Source organism: Pelodiscus sinensis, chromosome 4 (genome assembly GCF_052426305.1).
Source record: "Pelodiscus sinensis isolate ZL-2025 chromosome 4, ASM5242630v1, whole genome shotgun sequence".
Lineage (NCBI taxonomy): Eukaryota > Metazoa > Chordata > Testudines > Trionychidae > Pelodiscus > Pelodiscus sinensis.
In genome coordinates this window covers 34216288-34230291 of record NC_143055.1, presented here as the reverse complement: position 1 = coordinate 34230291, position 14004 = coordinate 34216288, and the positions used below count along the sequence as shown (strand labels likewise).

The 14004-nt window shown below is 42.9% G+C and overlaps 1 protein-coding gene across 2 annotated transcripts in view; it reads left to right on the top strand.

The window, feature by feature from the left end:
* The window catches only part of DHX15 (DEAH-box helicase 15), a 76988-nt gene that overhangs the window by 26965 nt on the left and 36019 nt on the right, over positions 1–14004 (top strand). For both annotated transcript variants that reach the window (XM_075930637.2, XM_075930636.2), the window contains exon 6: positions 11226–11393. In XM_075930637.2, coding sequence (XP_075786752.1) covers positions 11226–11393 — 168 coding nt within the window. The remainder of the gene's footprint in view (positions 1–11225; positions 11394–14004) is intronic.

Here is a 14004-nt window from a genome sequence, read left to right as displayed (position 1 = left end):
AAGAGCTCACTATAGCAGCAACCTACAATTCAGTTTCTAAAGGGGTGTTCTGATGTTCTGAAAACTTACTATGTACACAAAGACTGAAAACTTACTATACACACAAACAATAGGTTTCTGAAGGCATGGTTACACACAGCTGCCCCTGCGTATGAGAGGAGATAGATGGATGGCTGCATCTAACCAGGCATGTTAACTGATGAGCCCAGGTTAACCATGTAATCATTGGTTAACCATGTAAATGGTTATACTTTTACATCCCTAATCTACAAAACTGGTATTACACTTGCTGGGGTCCAAGTCCAAGCCCCACTTCCCAGGCCTGAAGCTAAAGCCTAAGCTCCACCATGCAGGGTTAAGGTTATAACCCTTGGACTTCAGCTATGGTCCCGAGTGATGGGGCTCAGCTGGGCTCAGTATTCAGTATCTTTCCCCTCCCCCTCTTCCCTGGAGTCATGAAATAAACTTTGTTGTCAGAAGGAAATCACGATGCAATGAAAAAATGGCTAGACTACGTGATTTGATACATTTCTTCTGGCCTTAAAATCTGTTGTTTCAGTATGGATGGATTATGAGGAAAGAATTTAGCAAGGTTAAGGAAGTGGCTTGGCACACCAGATTGGCAAAAGTATTTCTGTCTGGGTTTGGTGAAAATACTAGGTAGATAAGGGCTTAAGTTGAAGTGATGACAGCATTGGTCAGTGTGTCCCTCTTCATGCCTCAGTGTTCCAACATAAATCACTTGTGTTTAGGCCAGGGAAAAACTGCATATTGGGATACGTTCATCCTGATTGTTGATGCAATGAGGATATGAATTCTTAATCGGTTAAGGCTACACTCCTCTCCCTGTCCCCATAGCAGGCGGGGGAGGTCTGGTCCAGCCCAGTGGTGGGCAAGTGCTCACCATCTCCTTTAATTGGTTAACCCATTGAACAGGATTTTACAGCAACCCTAACAGTAACCCTTTCTTGTATTCAAGTGCTGAGCCTTTTTCCCCTATGGTTGCTATGATAGTCTTCCCCTTCCACATGCATTTATCCCAAGGACAATTTTTTGAGCCACTATTCAAGAAACCCTTTATTTCTTACATGAATAATATATTGTGTGTGTGTGTGTCCCTCCCTCCCTCCAGTTGTAGCAGGGAGTTTCATGAGCAGATGGTGTAGTTTCTTTTCGTATTCCTCAGTGGAATCAGAGGAAAGAGGCCTGTAGAATGTGGCCTCCTGTTGGTAATCTTTCCTGTTCATGATGACTATAGTGGTTCCTTTGTCAGCCTCTCTTATTATAATGTTGGAGTTATTTTTGAGGCTGAGGTTATGTCTCATGATATTGTTTGTCCACAGTGTCAGCCTGTGCACGTTGCAGAAGCAATCGGTGTAGAAGTCCATACTCTCATTACAACTGTTAGGAGGCATCCACATAAATGTCTACCTCTTGTGGGATGGATTGGGGGCGGATCCTGAGGGTCAGTACAATGATTAGTGGTGTGTTAGAAATATTGAGCATCATTTACTGTTGAGCATCACTTGCTGTTTAAAAGATTGATCTATTCTAAAATACACATGCTGACTCAGATTGTCTGGAAATTATCTACTTCATGGGCATATGAGGTAGGATTAGTACTCCAAGCATGGGGTTGTTTGAGCAAGGGAATCCTGATTTAGTCCCCCCTAAAAATCAACTGGTTACTTTATTTGGCATACATTGAAGCTCTGGGTATGGCTGTAATCCTACTTGAACTAAGCACTGCATGGCACGCTGCCATTTTGGGATAGGCAATATTGTCAAAGATATTTTGGACAATGTTTAGAACTCAAGGTTAGGTTGAGCCTCACTCATGAGCCAGAAAGAAATGTGCTTATACAGTAAAACTAGGGCTCATTTTAAGCCAGAACTTTGGTCAGCATCAGGGGTGTGCCACAGGACTCCTCGCTGCTTTTGGTCAGCAGTATGCTATCAAGTAACTGGACGCTTCTGGTGATATACTGTGGCAATTAAATCTGAGCAACATCTTTGTACTGTGAGTTCAAGTCCTACGTATGGCAGCTTTCAGAAAATAGGCAGTGAGCACCAGTTGTTCATGTCAAGTTTTGTCCTCCTTTTTCTCTAATGTCACAGACTCTAATTTTGCTAGTCAAGGAAACTAACATGAGGGGGGAAATGAAAGATTCTAATAAGCCATTAGGTGAATGTAATCATGACTCAGGAGCTTTGCTTGTTTCCCGAGTAATGGGGACTGAGTATGATTGAAAGAAAGCGAGTTGTTTGGCCCTTCGGTAAAAGGATTAACATGCCCCTAACATGAACTGAGCACAAATCTGAAACATTTTCGGTGCTGCTAAGAAAGATTGAGTTTGGAGCAGTGAGGAGGGTTTGTGTGCGTGTACTGAAATAGTGCAGGAATTGTGGGCACTCAGGAGAGTGCAAGGCAGGGAATCTCCACCTCTGTCCCTTATTAGTCTAAGGGATCATACAAACACTGTTCTTGAAAACAGAGGTTGGTGACTGAGGAGTTGACAGAACTGGGTTTCCAAAGAAATAACTTTTCAGTGATCCCTCAGTGAATAAGGAATTGTCTCGTAAAGAACCTTTGTCTTTGAGAACTCAGATCCTGACATAGCAGAATCATAAAGGGAAAAGTCATACATTCTTGGGAGAAAGGAAAATGGAGCCATCTGCTTCCTCATCCACCATAATTTTTCTCCATAATCCCTTTACTGAGGAAGGGACTCCAAGGCTCCTTAATCTTCATTTCCTTATTTCAGGAAAGGAGTTCAGAACTCCCTCAATCTATGCAGATATTCCAAGGAAAGTGAGTGGTTGGTACAAAGATCTAAGGTAGATCGTAGCCTTTATACAGTAATTAAACTCTGATAAAGTTATGGGAGCATTCATCCCTCATTGGGGAGGAATAATGATTCAGGACTTCTGCTCTTTTTGTCTCTTGTGTAATTACAATGCAGCTCTGCTGTTCAGGTTTACGTGAAGATTGCTATATCTGTTTCTATGAAGCATAACTGCAGTCAGCCTTTCAGTAGGAATCTATGTGTGGTCACAAATCATTATTTGGGTTCAGTACTTGAAATGTAACTTTTCACCTGCAAGTTCCATAGATTCTGTAGTATGCTCATATAAGGCTTTTCTGATGTTGGCATTGTAGCTATAGAAAAGGCAGATGCCTCTTTTCTATTTATATGAGGTGCAGATTAGACACTTTTATTGTATTCTCAGCTGTGCTGGTAATACAAGTTGGCATTGTTCAGTTATGCTTCTTGGAGTATTGTCAGTGCTTGCTTGCAAGAAGCACTTGCATCCTGCATAAGCCCAGGGCCCTTGTGAAATCTTAAATTGTTGGTAGATGTGCAGACTTCATTTTGAGCTATGGAATTAAGTAAGGTTATATAAGGAGGCATAAACCTCATGCCCGCTTAGTTTCTCATAGTAGCTGAAAAAGTCACTGATTGCTGATTACTTGTATTTTTGTTTTTTCCTTTAATTAAAATCTAGTTTTAATGTATATAGTTAAAATTTGTTTTAACCAAAAATGTGAGTGCTTAAACCAGGGGTGGGAAACGTCAGGCTCAGGGGCTGGATGCGGCTCTCGGCTTGCTTGGATCTGGCCCCCAAGGCTCAGCATTGGGGAGCCCATGCTGGCACTTGAGCCCTCCTGCCCCGTACCCATAGGGATGGAACACACAAAATTTACTAGCTTGGGCCCCTCTAGGCTCTGGGGTGCAAGGAGAATGGGGGGAGTTGCTTTTTCTCAGTCAGGGGCTTCTCACTTGTGTTTTGTCCCTGACTGCTTTTTTTTTTTTCTTCTGAGGGTCAGTATAAGGATGTAAGTAACTAGTTGCTTCCCCTCCCTCCATTTGCTGCTTCTATCAGAGAGGGGCAGCAAGGGGGGAGCTGGCTTTAAAAGCCGGATTTCCCCCCAGCACCATCTCTGGGGGGCAAAAGAGTCAGAGGCATACAGGGGGACCAAGTATGAGCCAGGAATAAGCCAAGCTCCTACTACATGTAAAAGGCAGAGCCGCAGCTAGGTTAGCTTCCGGGCCAGATAGCTACTAAGTAGCTGATTACCAGCAATTTAACATCCCTAGGTCAGCAGTCGCTGGCCTAAACACTGGAGTGGAATCTATCCCTTGTTTCTCAACCTTTTTCATACTTGTTGCCTTCCTAAACGATCAGGGATATTTCAGAGACCGTTGCCACTCTATATTCCTGTTCAGAGGCAATGTGAAGTATACCTAAACCAGTGGTCTCCAACCTTTTTATGCCAAAGATCACTTTCTGAATGTCAGAACAAGCCAAGATCTACTGCCCCATCCTTCACCCAAGACCCCCATTGTTCCTTGAAGCCCTGCCTCCCTCTCTTCCTCTCCCTCCCTCCCCCCCCATCACTTGTTATCCCCATCCCTTATAAACTCTCAGGGTACAGCTACACTACCGCTTTTTTTCAGTTCTTTTGTAGAAAGAGGTTTTTCCAACATTTGGCCTGTCTAGACCGGGCCAAAGGTCAGAAAAAAACCCTTTTCGGAAGCCCCCTTATTCCTTGTGGAAAGAGGAATACAGGAGTTAGAGAGCATGTTTGCACGTGGAAGAGTTTTTCCAAGATACCTCTGGAATACCAGAAACTCCTGCAGTCTAGCCGTACCCTCACTGGGTTGAGACAGGATGTGTGGGCTCTGGGGTGGGAATGAGGGATTTGGGTGTGGAAAGGGGTGAGAGGTGCAAGCTCTTGGAGGGAATATGGATGCAGGAGGAGGTAGAGAAGGGGTTGTTGGCTTGGGGAGGAGGCTACAGGCTGAGGAGTGTTGGGGTCAGGTGGAGGGTTTGGGTACTGAGCAAGCCAGAATCTTGTGGATGTGAGGGCACAGGGCAGGGATGTTGGGAGTATGATGGGCTTAGGACAGATTTTCAGTGTGTGGATGGTGCAGAAGTGTTTAGGCAGAAGACTGAAGATGTGGGTGTGCAGAAGTTTGAGGATGTGAAAGGTTCACTACAGGAGGTTCCAGTGTATGATAGGCTCAGATCTAGGGTTGGGGGGTGGTGTGGTGTGGTGCAGGAGTGTTATGATGCTGCGGACACATGGGGGCAAGGCCCCAATTGGGGGTTTGTGGCCAGGCATCATTTTTAAATAAAATGTTAAACACAAAGTTTCATTCATGAGAAGGGCGGGGAACCTGTTTTGAGTCAGGGGTCACTGACCCACAGAAAAGTCAGTTGTGGCCACACAAGTGAGATGCAAAAAAAAACCCCTCCTCCAAACCCCTCCCCCAAACCTCACTAATGTGGCCCCAACTATCCTGGTGGAAGTAGGGGGAATGGTGCTAGTGGGTGCTGGGGCAGGGGGCAGAATGGCAGGGGGCAGGTTGCCAGTGGGTGCTGGGTCGGGATGGGGTTCTGTGGCAGGGGACAGGACGCCAGTGGGAGCAGGGGACAGGGTGCTGGGGCAGGGTGCCAATGGGGTCAGGGTGTTGGTGGGAGCACGCGCTTCCCCGGCATGTGCTTCCCCCTGGGACTCCTACCTCCTCCCCCACACACAGAGGAGGGAAACCCTGGCATGCCCCTCCTCCCAGGACTCTCTCCCCCGCCCCTCCCTCTGAGGAGGAAAGCCCCGGTAAGTGCCTCCTCCCAGGACTCGCCCCTTGCAGAGGAGGGAAGCTCCGGTGCGTGCCTCTTCGGGGGGACTCCTCCTCCCTCTGCTCCCCTGCAGCAGAGGAGGGAAGTCCCAGTATGGGATGACTCTCCCCCCCCCACACACACAGAGGAGGGAAGCACCAGCAAGTGCCTTCTCCCAGGACCCCCCCTCTCCCTGCAGAGAAGGGAAGCCCCCGGTGCGCTCCTCCACTGGTGACTCCTACCCCCTTTCACTCCGCGCAGCAAGTCCCCGGCGTGCCACAGACCTGGGTCTGGTATGGCACTGGCTGTTTGAGGGAGGGGGAGCAGCTGGCGCACTTCCTGAAACCCCAGAAGTGGCGCACAGCTGCCAGACTTCCTTCCACCCTGAAGGAAGCTGGCACTACCTCCAGTGTTGCTGAAGATAAGTAGTGGGGTTTCTTCGGGGTGGGGAGAAATGGGGGTTGGTGACCACGGACCTAAACCATCCCTGAAAGGTGTTTGTCTCTAACCCAGTGGTCTCCAGCCTTTCTAAGCATGAGATCACTTTTTGAATGTAAGTGCAATCCAAGAGCTACCTCAAGCTCAAATTCCCTTGCACTGTCTTCTTCTTGCCTCTTCTCTGAGGCCCCACCCCTGCTCACTCCATCTTCCCTCCCTTTCACCAGGCAGGAGCAGTGGGTTGGAGCGCAGGCTCTTGTCTTAGATTAAGGGATTTGGAGTGCAAGGGGGGCTCTGAACTGAGCCTGGGGCAGGCAGTTGGGTTGCTAGAGGGGGTTCTAGGTTCAGGCTTTGGGAGGGTGTCTGGATGCAGGGGTGCTTGGGGCTAGGGAAGGAGTCTGGGGTTCGAGGGGGTTCATGATTGGGATAGGGTTTCAGGATGTGGGCTCTGACTGGGCACTGCTTATCTCAGGTGGCTTGTGGGTGGTGGTGCAGTGAAGCTAAGGCAGGCTCACCCCTGCCCTGGCCCTGCACCACTCGCAAAAGCAGCCAGCAAATTCCCTCCCAAAGCCTGTTGTGCCCCCCGCTCTGCCCTGTGGAGATAGGATACAAGGTGGGAGAGGGGGCATCTTGACATCAGTGCACAACTTCTCCCTTCCCTGCCCTGCACAGCAAGCAGGAGGCTCCCGGGGGAGTTGGAGGCGGCATCTCCAAGACAAAAGGGCAGGAGATGTGCAGCTGTAGGGGGAGGGGCATCCGAAGTGCCAGCAATTGATAGCCTCTTGGCCAAACCAGTCAGGATCACTTGTCAGAGGCTCCAAGATCTACCAGTAGATCCCGATCTACTAGTTGGTGATCACTGCTCTAACCTATATGTAAAAACTGCGGTAACTGGGTTTCCGCAGTCTCTCTTGGTAACCTTTTCCAATAGTTAAATATCCTTATTGTTAGACTTTCTGAATATCTAACCTAAATCTCCCTTGCTGCAGATTGAGAAGATTGCTACTTGTCCTACCTTCATAGAAAACGCTTGTTTCCTGTCATCTTTATATATATTTTAAAACTAAATATGCCCAGTTTTTAAACTTTTTCTCATAGAGCATGTTTTCTCTATCTTTTATTACTTTTGTTGCTCTCCTCTGGAGTCTCTCCAGTTTGTCAGCATCTTTCTTAATATGTGACAGACACCCAAAACTGGACACACTGCTTCACCTGAACCCTCTGCAGTTCCAAGTAGAATAGAACAAATACCTCCTTTGTCTTAATATGAAAGTCCTATTAAATACATCCCATAATATTAGCCTTCATCACTGCATCACATTGTTGAACCATATTCAGTTTGTATTTCCTTTAAAGATACTCAATTTGTTAAGGTCTTTGTGAATTTTAATACAGTTCTCCAAAGTGTGAGATTCCTTCTAGCTTTGTATCCTCTCCTGATGCTTGTAAACATATTCTCCATTCCATTGTTCAGTTAATGAATGAAAATAGTGAATAGCACCTTACCCACGACAGACCTCCATGGGATTCATTGTAGATGCAGCCTTCCAGTTTGATAGCACAGAATTGATAATTGGTCTTTGAGTGGGGGATTTCAACCAGTTGTCTATCCTCTTCATCTATCTCATATAGACCACATTTCCCTACTGTGTTTAAATGCTCTTTCAGTAAAGTATTACAGTACTTAACCTGCACCATAGATCTGCTCTTCCTTGAATGTTTAGGTGAAAATTGGTTTTGATTTTGCCAAGCTACAAGTCTTTTACAATTGCTCTCCACTAATCTACAGTAAACTCAGATGCACTAGAGATAATTCTTCTGAAAAAGGTATTGAGGGGGCTTGTGTAATTGACATGCACTGCATATTTATGGATGCCAACAGCAATATATGTACATATTGTTTACTGGAAGCTTGTGAGGAATGAGCATGTTGTACGACGTGTACATGGGACCCAGCCTCCTTCAGTGCTTAATTTAATGTGCACCTGAAGTTTCACTGATCATGTGTTGTTTCTCAAATCATACATCATACCCTGTGACTTTTTATCTATAGCCTTGTAAGAATCCCTTGCCAGATTTTCTCTGAATAATGAATAGGGAATGAAGCAAAAGCTCCAGAGAAGCCTAGCTTCATCCAGTGTCTCATATGTTTATGGAATCATTTTGCATCTCTTACACAGAATCCACGGAATAGTATGAGATGCTACAATAGTATCTGAAGTTTTTAAGAAAAAAATTCTTTGGCACTTACAAAATACAGCATGGTTGTATAATTCAGGACATTGTAATGAGTTCACAGAGTAGGGATGTTAAATTTCGATCGATTAACTAATCAGAGTTGATGGATTTTCCAGCGACTATTTGATTAGTTGAGAAGAACTTCCATGTTCCATCTTTGAAATGTACATTTCAAAGTTGGAATGCGGTATGGAGCCACGGGCCAGTAGGGAGTCCTGCTGATCCCGGGCTCCATGTGGGTGCTTACGCTTTGAAATGCACAAGAGGCCCAGTGAGGGCTTCTTGCTGACCCTGGGCTCCGTGCCGTGTTCCAACTTTGAAATGGACAAGAGCCCCAATGGGGGGACTTGTATATTTCGAAGATGGCCACTGCTGTGCCTCTGCCCCCTTCCATGGAACCAGAGCTGGGGGGGGAACTGGCCTTTAAGCTGGCTCCCTCCTCTTCCCTCCCCTTGCTCCCCTCCCCAGAGGCAGCAACAAAGTTGATTAGTCGCATACATCCCTACCACAGAGAGAGTTAATTATTCCTTCATCGTTACCTCTGGCATTTCTTGACTCTTGAATGCTTAGCTGTGAATCCTTAGTTCTTTCATAGCACATTTTTGTTAGTATACACTTAAAAATTAGCATTATCTCAAGACAACTTGAGAAGGAAGCAGTCTTACCTGTGAAAGTCTCTGTTCTGCTCATTGTTGGAAGTGAAGGTTTTAAAAGCTTTTATATGCTGCACATCTCTAGTATGATTTGAAAGAAAGTGAACTGGTTATAGATAAGGCTAAATAATGCTTGTTAGCAGGGGGCAGAGGGTGGAAGCATTTAAAGAAATAACATATCATCTATTGAGGATGGAGACACCCCATGTCATTCCATCAAAATGGTTCATAGCCACAGGATTCTCCAGCGTTCAATATTGCTATAAGACTAGCAGAAATGGCCATTGTTGCCCTTCATGTGCACCTGGGAAGGAAATAAGGTACACACGGTGACTATAGCAATGGTTAGCTGTGTGTTTCTTATTTCTATGCTGGACTATTTTAATGAGTTCTGATTGGGATTACTCTTCATTTGGCAGCTCCAGCTGGTACGGAATACAACCTTCCTTCCCTTGAAGAGAAATGGGTGGCTTAGAACACAATACCTAAATTTTTTCTGTGCTGTTTGCAAATAGACAACTTGCTTGTCCTAAACTCAGTTTAAACATAAAATTACCTGTGAGATTACTGCAGTTGGTATTTAATTAAATTTGAGCACTTTGTGACCAGAAGCAGGGCTTTATTATTTTATGGGTCCTGTCTTTGGTATTGGTTGGTGGCATTCCATCAGAACTAGATTGCTTTCTTTTTCAGGGAAGGTTGCAAGGTGCATTTATTTTGTTTATCGCTTGACAGTTGATTTTTGCCAATGACATAACAAATTTGTTTTAATATTTATAATGGAAATGCCTAGATAATATAATTATCCTGGAAATGGATAAGATTGGGTCCAACTTCAAGCAATGGAACTTGTTTGCAAGGCTTACCTTAGTCTAGTAGAGGTTTATTTTAAGTACCTAGTGTATTTAAATTTTTAAGAAGATACAAAACTTACATCTGAGTAACCAAATATCACTTAAACTGATGTCAGAGGAAAGCTGGCAAACTACCTATTTCTGCTTCATTGGGCCTACGTGGGATGTCCATCTGTCAATATGACATGCGATATTGTAAACACTGAATTCATACTGAAGATTATTGTGCAGAAAACTCAAATACCAGTTAAATATTTATTTCCCATGTTTTGTAGGTTATACCTAATAGATGTTTTAGCAATATGTTGCTACTTTCTTTTATATGTGAAATAACTTTGTCTTAAAGTTTAGAGAGAATTTCAGAGACTTAGATTAACTTTAAAAAATTCTTCTTGGCTAATCAGACATTTTAACAGCATAACCCTAAGGGTGCCTAGTTATATAAGGCAAGGGATATCTGGTGTTATTATTTGGATATAATGTAGTAATTTTTGACTTCTGTTAAATGTGTTTTTCTTTTAAAGAAAACTTAATTTAACTCTTTAGTATGAAGGCTATTTGGGGAACAGTCAATTTTCACTTGTACCAAAAGGAGTTGTTAGCTTGCTATTCAGAGAGTATTTCATAGGATCACGAGCCACTGGCCTAAAATTCTGCTGTCTACAATTTCCTATTTTAATTAAACCTTCCTATAATTAGGGGTCATTTGACTAAAATAACTTTCATTTAAAATACAAGTAAAATAGAGTTGTAAATGAATGGGCAGCATTAAATATTTTCTGTACTTCAGAAACTAGATACTGTGGTACTATAGACATGCACACATTATTTTTTTTTCCGGTGTTCATTCAGATGGATTGATGTATTCAGTGATTTTGTGTTCAGGTGGAATTTTAACAAATTTTAAAATAAGTCCTAAAATATTTGACTGAGTTCTGTCTGCTTCTTGAACATCCATGTTTATACTGTAAAGGTGTTTGTTCTTATTAGGTACAATGAAGCAAATCTTCCATATAATTGCATTAGTGATACGTGACATTAAAGCTTAATTGGCTTATTTAAAATATCTTGCACATCAATTTCTTTTAGATTGTGAAAATTGAAAAGGTCATGAGTGCAGTTTAATATTCCTGGGTGAGAGATTTCAATTTTAGTACAATTTGTAGAGAATTAATTAGGAAACAGGACTAAAAGAAAAAGGGGGTTGAATGCAAATAAGGTTACATATTCATTAGAGTACAGAAACTGAGGTATCATGGACTTTTATGGAAATCCCTTTGGAAGTTCTACAAGCACCTAGATTGGGTTTTAAAAGTAAAAAATTAGATCTGCTCTTTATAAATGGAAATAATTTAGTTGCTATGCAAAATTTTAAAATAAAATGACCATTAATTATTATTTTCCAACTTTTGCTTTGTAGGAGATTGATGAGGCCTGTAAGAGGATAAAGAGAGAAATTGATGATTTGGGTCCTGAAGTGGGTGACATCAAAATCATTCCATTATATTCAACGCTTCCCCCACAGCAACAACAGAGGATTTTTGAACCCCCTCCTCCTAAAAAACCAAGTGGCGCAATAGGAAGAAAGGTAATAGTATCAGAAAACGTTTGTACTTTAGTGTGTGCTGTTCACTATTAAACTGATTATAGTGGTAGGAGGAATTAAATATAGTCAGTGTGCATTGTTAATCTTAAGGGTATTTGGAGAGCAAAAAATAGAAAGATAGGTCTCAAACTCTTCTTTTGAAGCAGTCTTGAGCAATATAACCAAATGTTCCTTAGGTTAACGGCTTACAGGGATGCTGTCAAATTAAATATCACATCTGCTTTGAGATGCAGTCTTTCAGTTTATTTCTGGGTGCAGTTCAAGGCACTGACTTCCGCCTACAAATCCCTGAATTGTTGAATGTTAAAGCTCTGAATGAAATGGGATCTGTCTATCAGAAAATTGCTCCATGTAATACCATGGTACTTGAAATCAGCTGAAACTGGATCTGACAAAATCCTTTACTTTAAATGCTATGGGTGGTCAGTTAAAGGATTTTGAATGTGGAATTTGGTCCCACCAGAACACTTACTTACCTGTTGATCTACAAGGGAGTTCTTTAAGGCAGGGTTTCAAGATATTTTGTCTAGTCTTTGAGAATTGGGTGAGTTAAGACAAACTATTTATTAATAACAAATATCAGAAGCCTTTTTCTTCTCTGGGAAACACCCTGAATTTAGGTGTTTTACTTTCCTATATTGCCCCTTTTGGCTTATTGGGGTTCCTATAAAACTGAAAAATTATATGTTACGACCTTAGATTTATAATTGTAGTCCATCTGGGTATAAATGACATTAGAAATCGTTCAATTTTCCACATAGTTTAAAAAAAAATCCCGAAGGTCATCTAGGTCATTTAAATATTATCTAAACATTAGACCTACACTGGCTATGTTAAACTGTAATGTTTATAAAGTTGAGGAATTTCAAAGCTGAATCATTGTGTGTGTTCTAGCCAGTGGTGTTTCTTAATTATTGCCAGTGCAGTGCATGTAGAATACTAGTGACAATTACTTGTGCTCTGGAGGAATAAATTACTTATTAAATCTGGTGAAATATTCCTTTTTTTCCTAATGAAGTTTATATGCTTTCTGCAGTTCTTTGAGATCATGGAACTAATGCTGCAACCAGATTGTATTAGTACAGCTGGTCCCCAACTTGCGAATGGTTGAGTTACCACCATTCGCATTTATGACAAAGTTCCCCTGGAGCGTTCGTAAAGGTGGTCCCTGAGTTACAAACAAGAACCGTGCTTACAAACAGCGCGGTCACTATGTAATTCAGTGGGGTCCGAGTTACGAACAAATCGAGTTACGGGCAAGTGTTTAGTCTGTAACTTGTTCGTAACTCGCGGAAAGGCTGTAAATGACTTGAATGAAATTTGCTTCTTGGTGAGGAACAATCGATAGCATTGTATTTCATTAATTTTCCTTCATGTTAAAAATATAACTTGTTTCAGAATAAATAGTGTCTAGTTTTCTTGCTAAGTGATAACCAATGTAGATGCATGGCTTTTAGTATGCATTGCTGACAAAGCTAGTGCTAGTGTTCAACACTGCATTGATAACCTGGAAAAGTAGATATTATGGGCAAAAGTAGGCATACAAAATATTCATGCAATGACTTCTAACCTAAAGCGTCTATGTAAAAATGATCCTCTATGTATTCTGAATTGAACATCAGGATGCAACAAGGAAAGACTAACAGTTTCCATAATTCTGAGAAACTTGGAGAACTGAATTTTTTTTTTGTTAACTTAGTCCAGAAATCTACAAAGGCCACAGTTACCATACCTATACCAAGAATACTCATCCAATAGGTTTGTTGTATCTTTGCACCTTAATTTTGGACCAGGTTGTAAAAATGTCAGGGCCCCCGTGTACAACTGCTCTAGATTTTCAAGTATCAGAGGGGTAGCCGTGTTAGTCTGAATCTGCAAAAGCGGCGAGAAGTCCTGTGGCACCTTATGCTCCTACACTTCAGTTAGTCTATAAGGTGCCACAGGACTCCCAGATTTTCAAGTGATTGAGAACACTATTGTCTTCCTATGACATAAAAAGTTATGTTAATAGTGCTGCTGGTGCAGGAAAAAATAACATGTTAGCACACATTTAGAAATAGAGATGTAAAATCCTGGTAAATCGGTTAACTGGTTAAACATTAGTGAGTTAACTGGTTAAACATTAGGTTAACCTAAAGCAAGATCTGGGCTAGAGACTGCTCCAACCCAGCTGGAGCAGCCCCCAGCCTGCGGGGCTCCCATTCGCTGTCCTGGAGCTGGGGTTGCTGCTGGCTCCCAGCTCCTGCTGGAGCAGGGCTCCAGACAGGCTGCTCTGGACACTGGAGGAACTCCTGCCTGTGGGTGTCCCAGTAGACACAGGTCATATCAGTTGTGGGAGCAGCCTCTGACTGCAGTGTGACTTAGCTCCCCATGGACAGAGGCTGGTTCAGACAAGAGCAGCCCTTGTGGGTGGTGGGTATACTCTACTGGGCTGGAGCAGCCCCCTTGTCTGTGGCAGGTGAGGAGCTGCTCCAGCCCCCACCAGTTACTAGTTAACCAGAACCAGTAAGCATCACCTTTTTAAGGGTGATACTTACCAGTTAACTTCTCATATCCCTATATAGAAACACTATTATTTCTTCTTCGAGTGGTT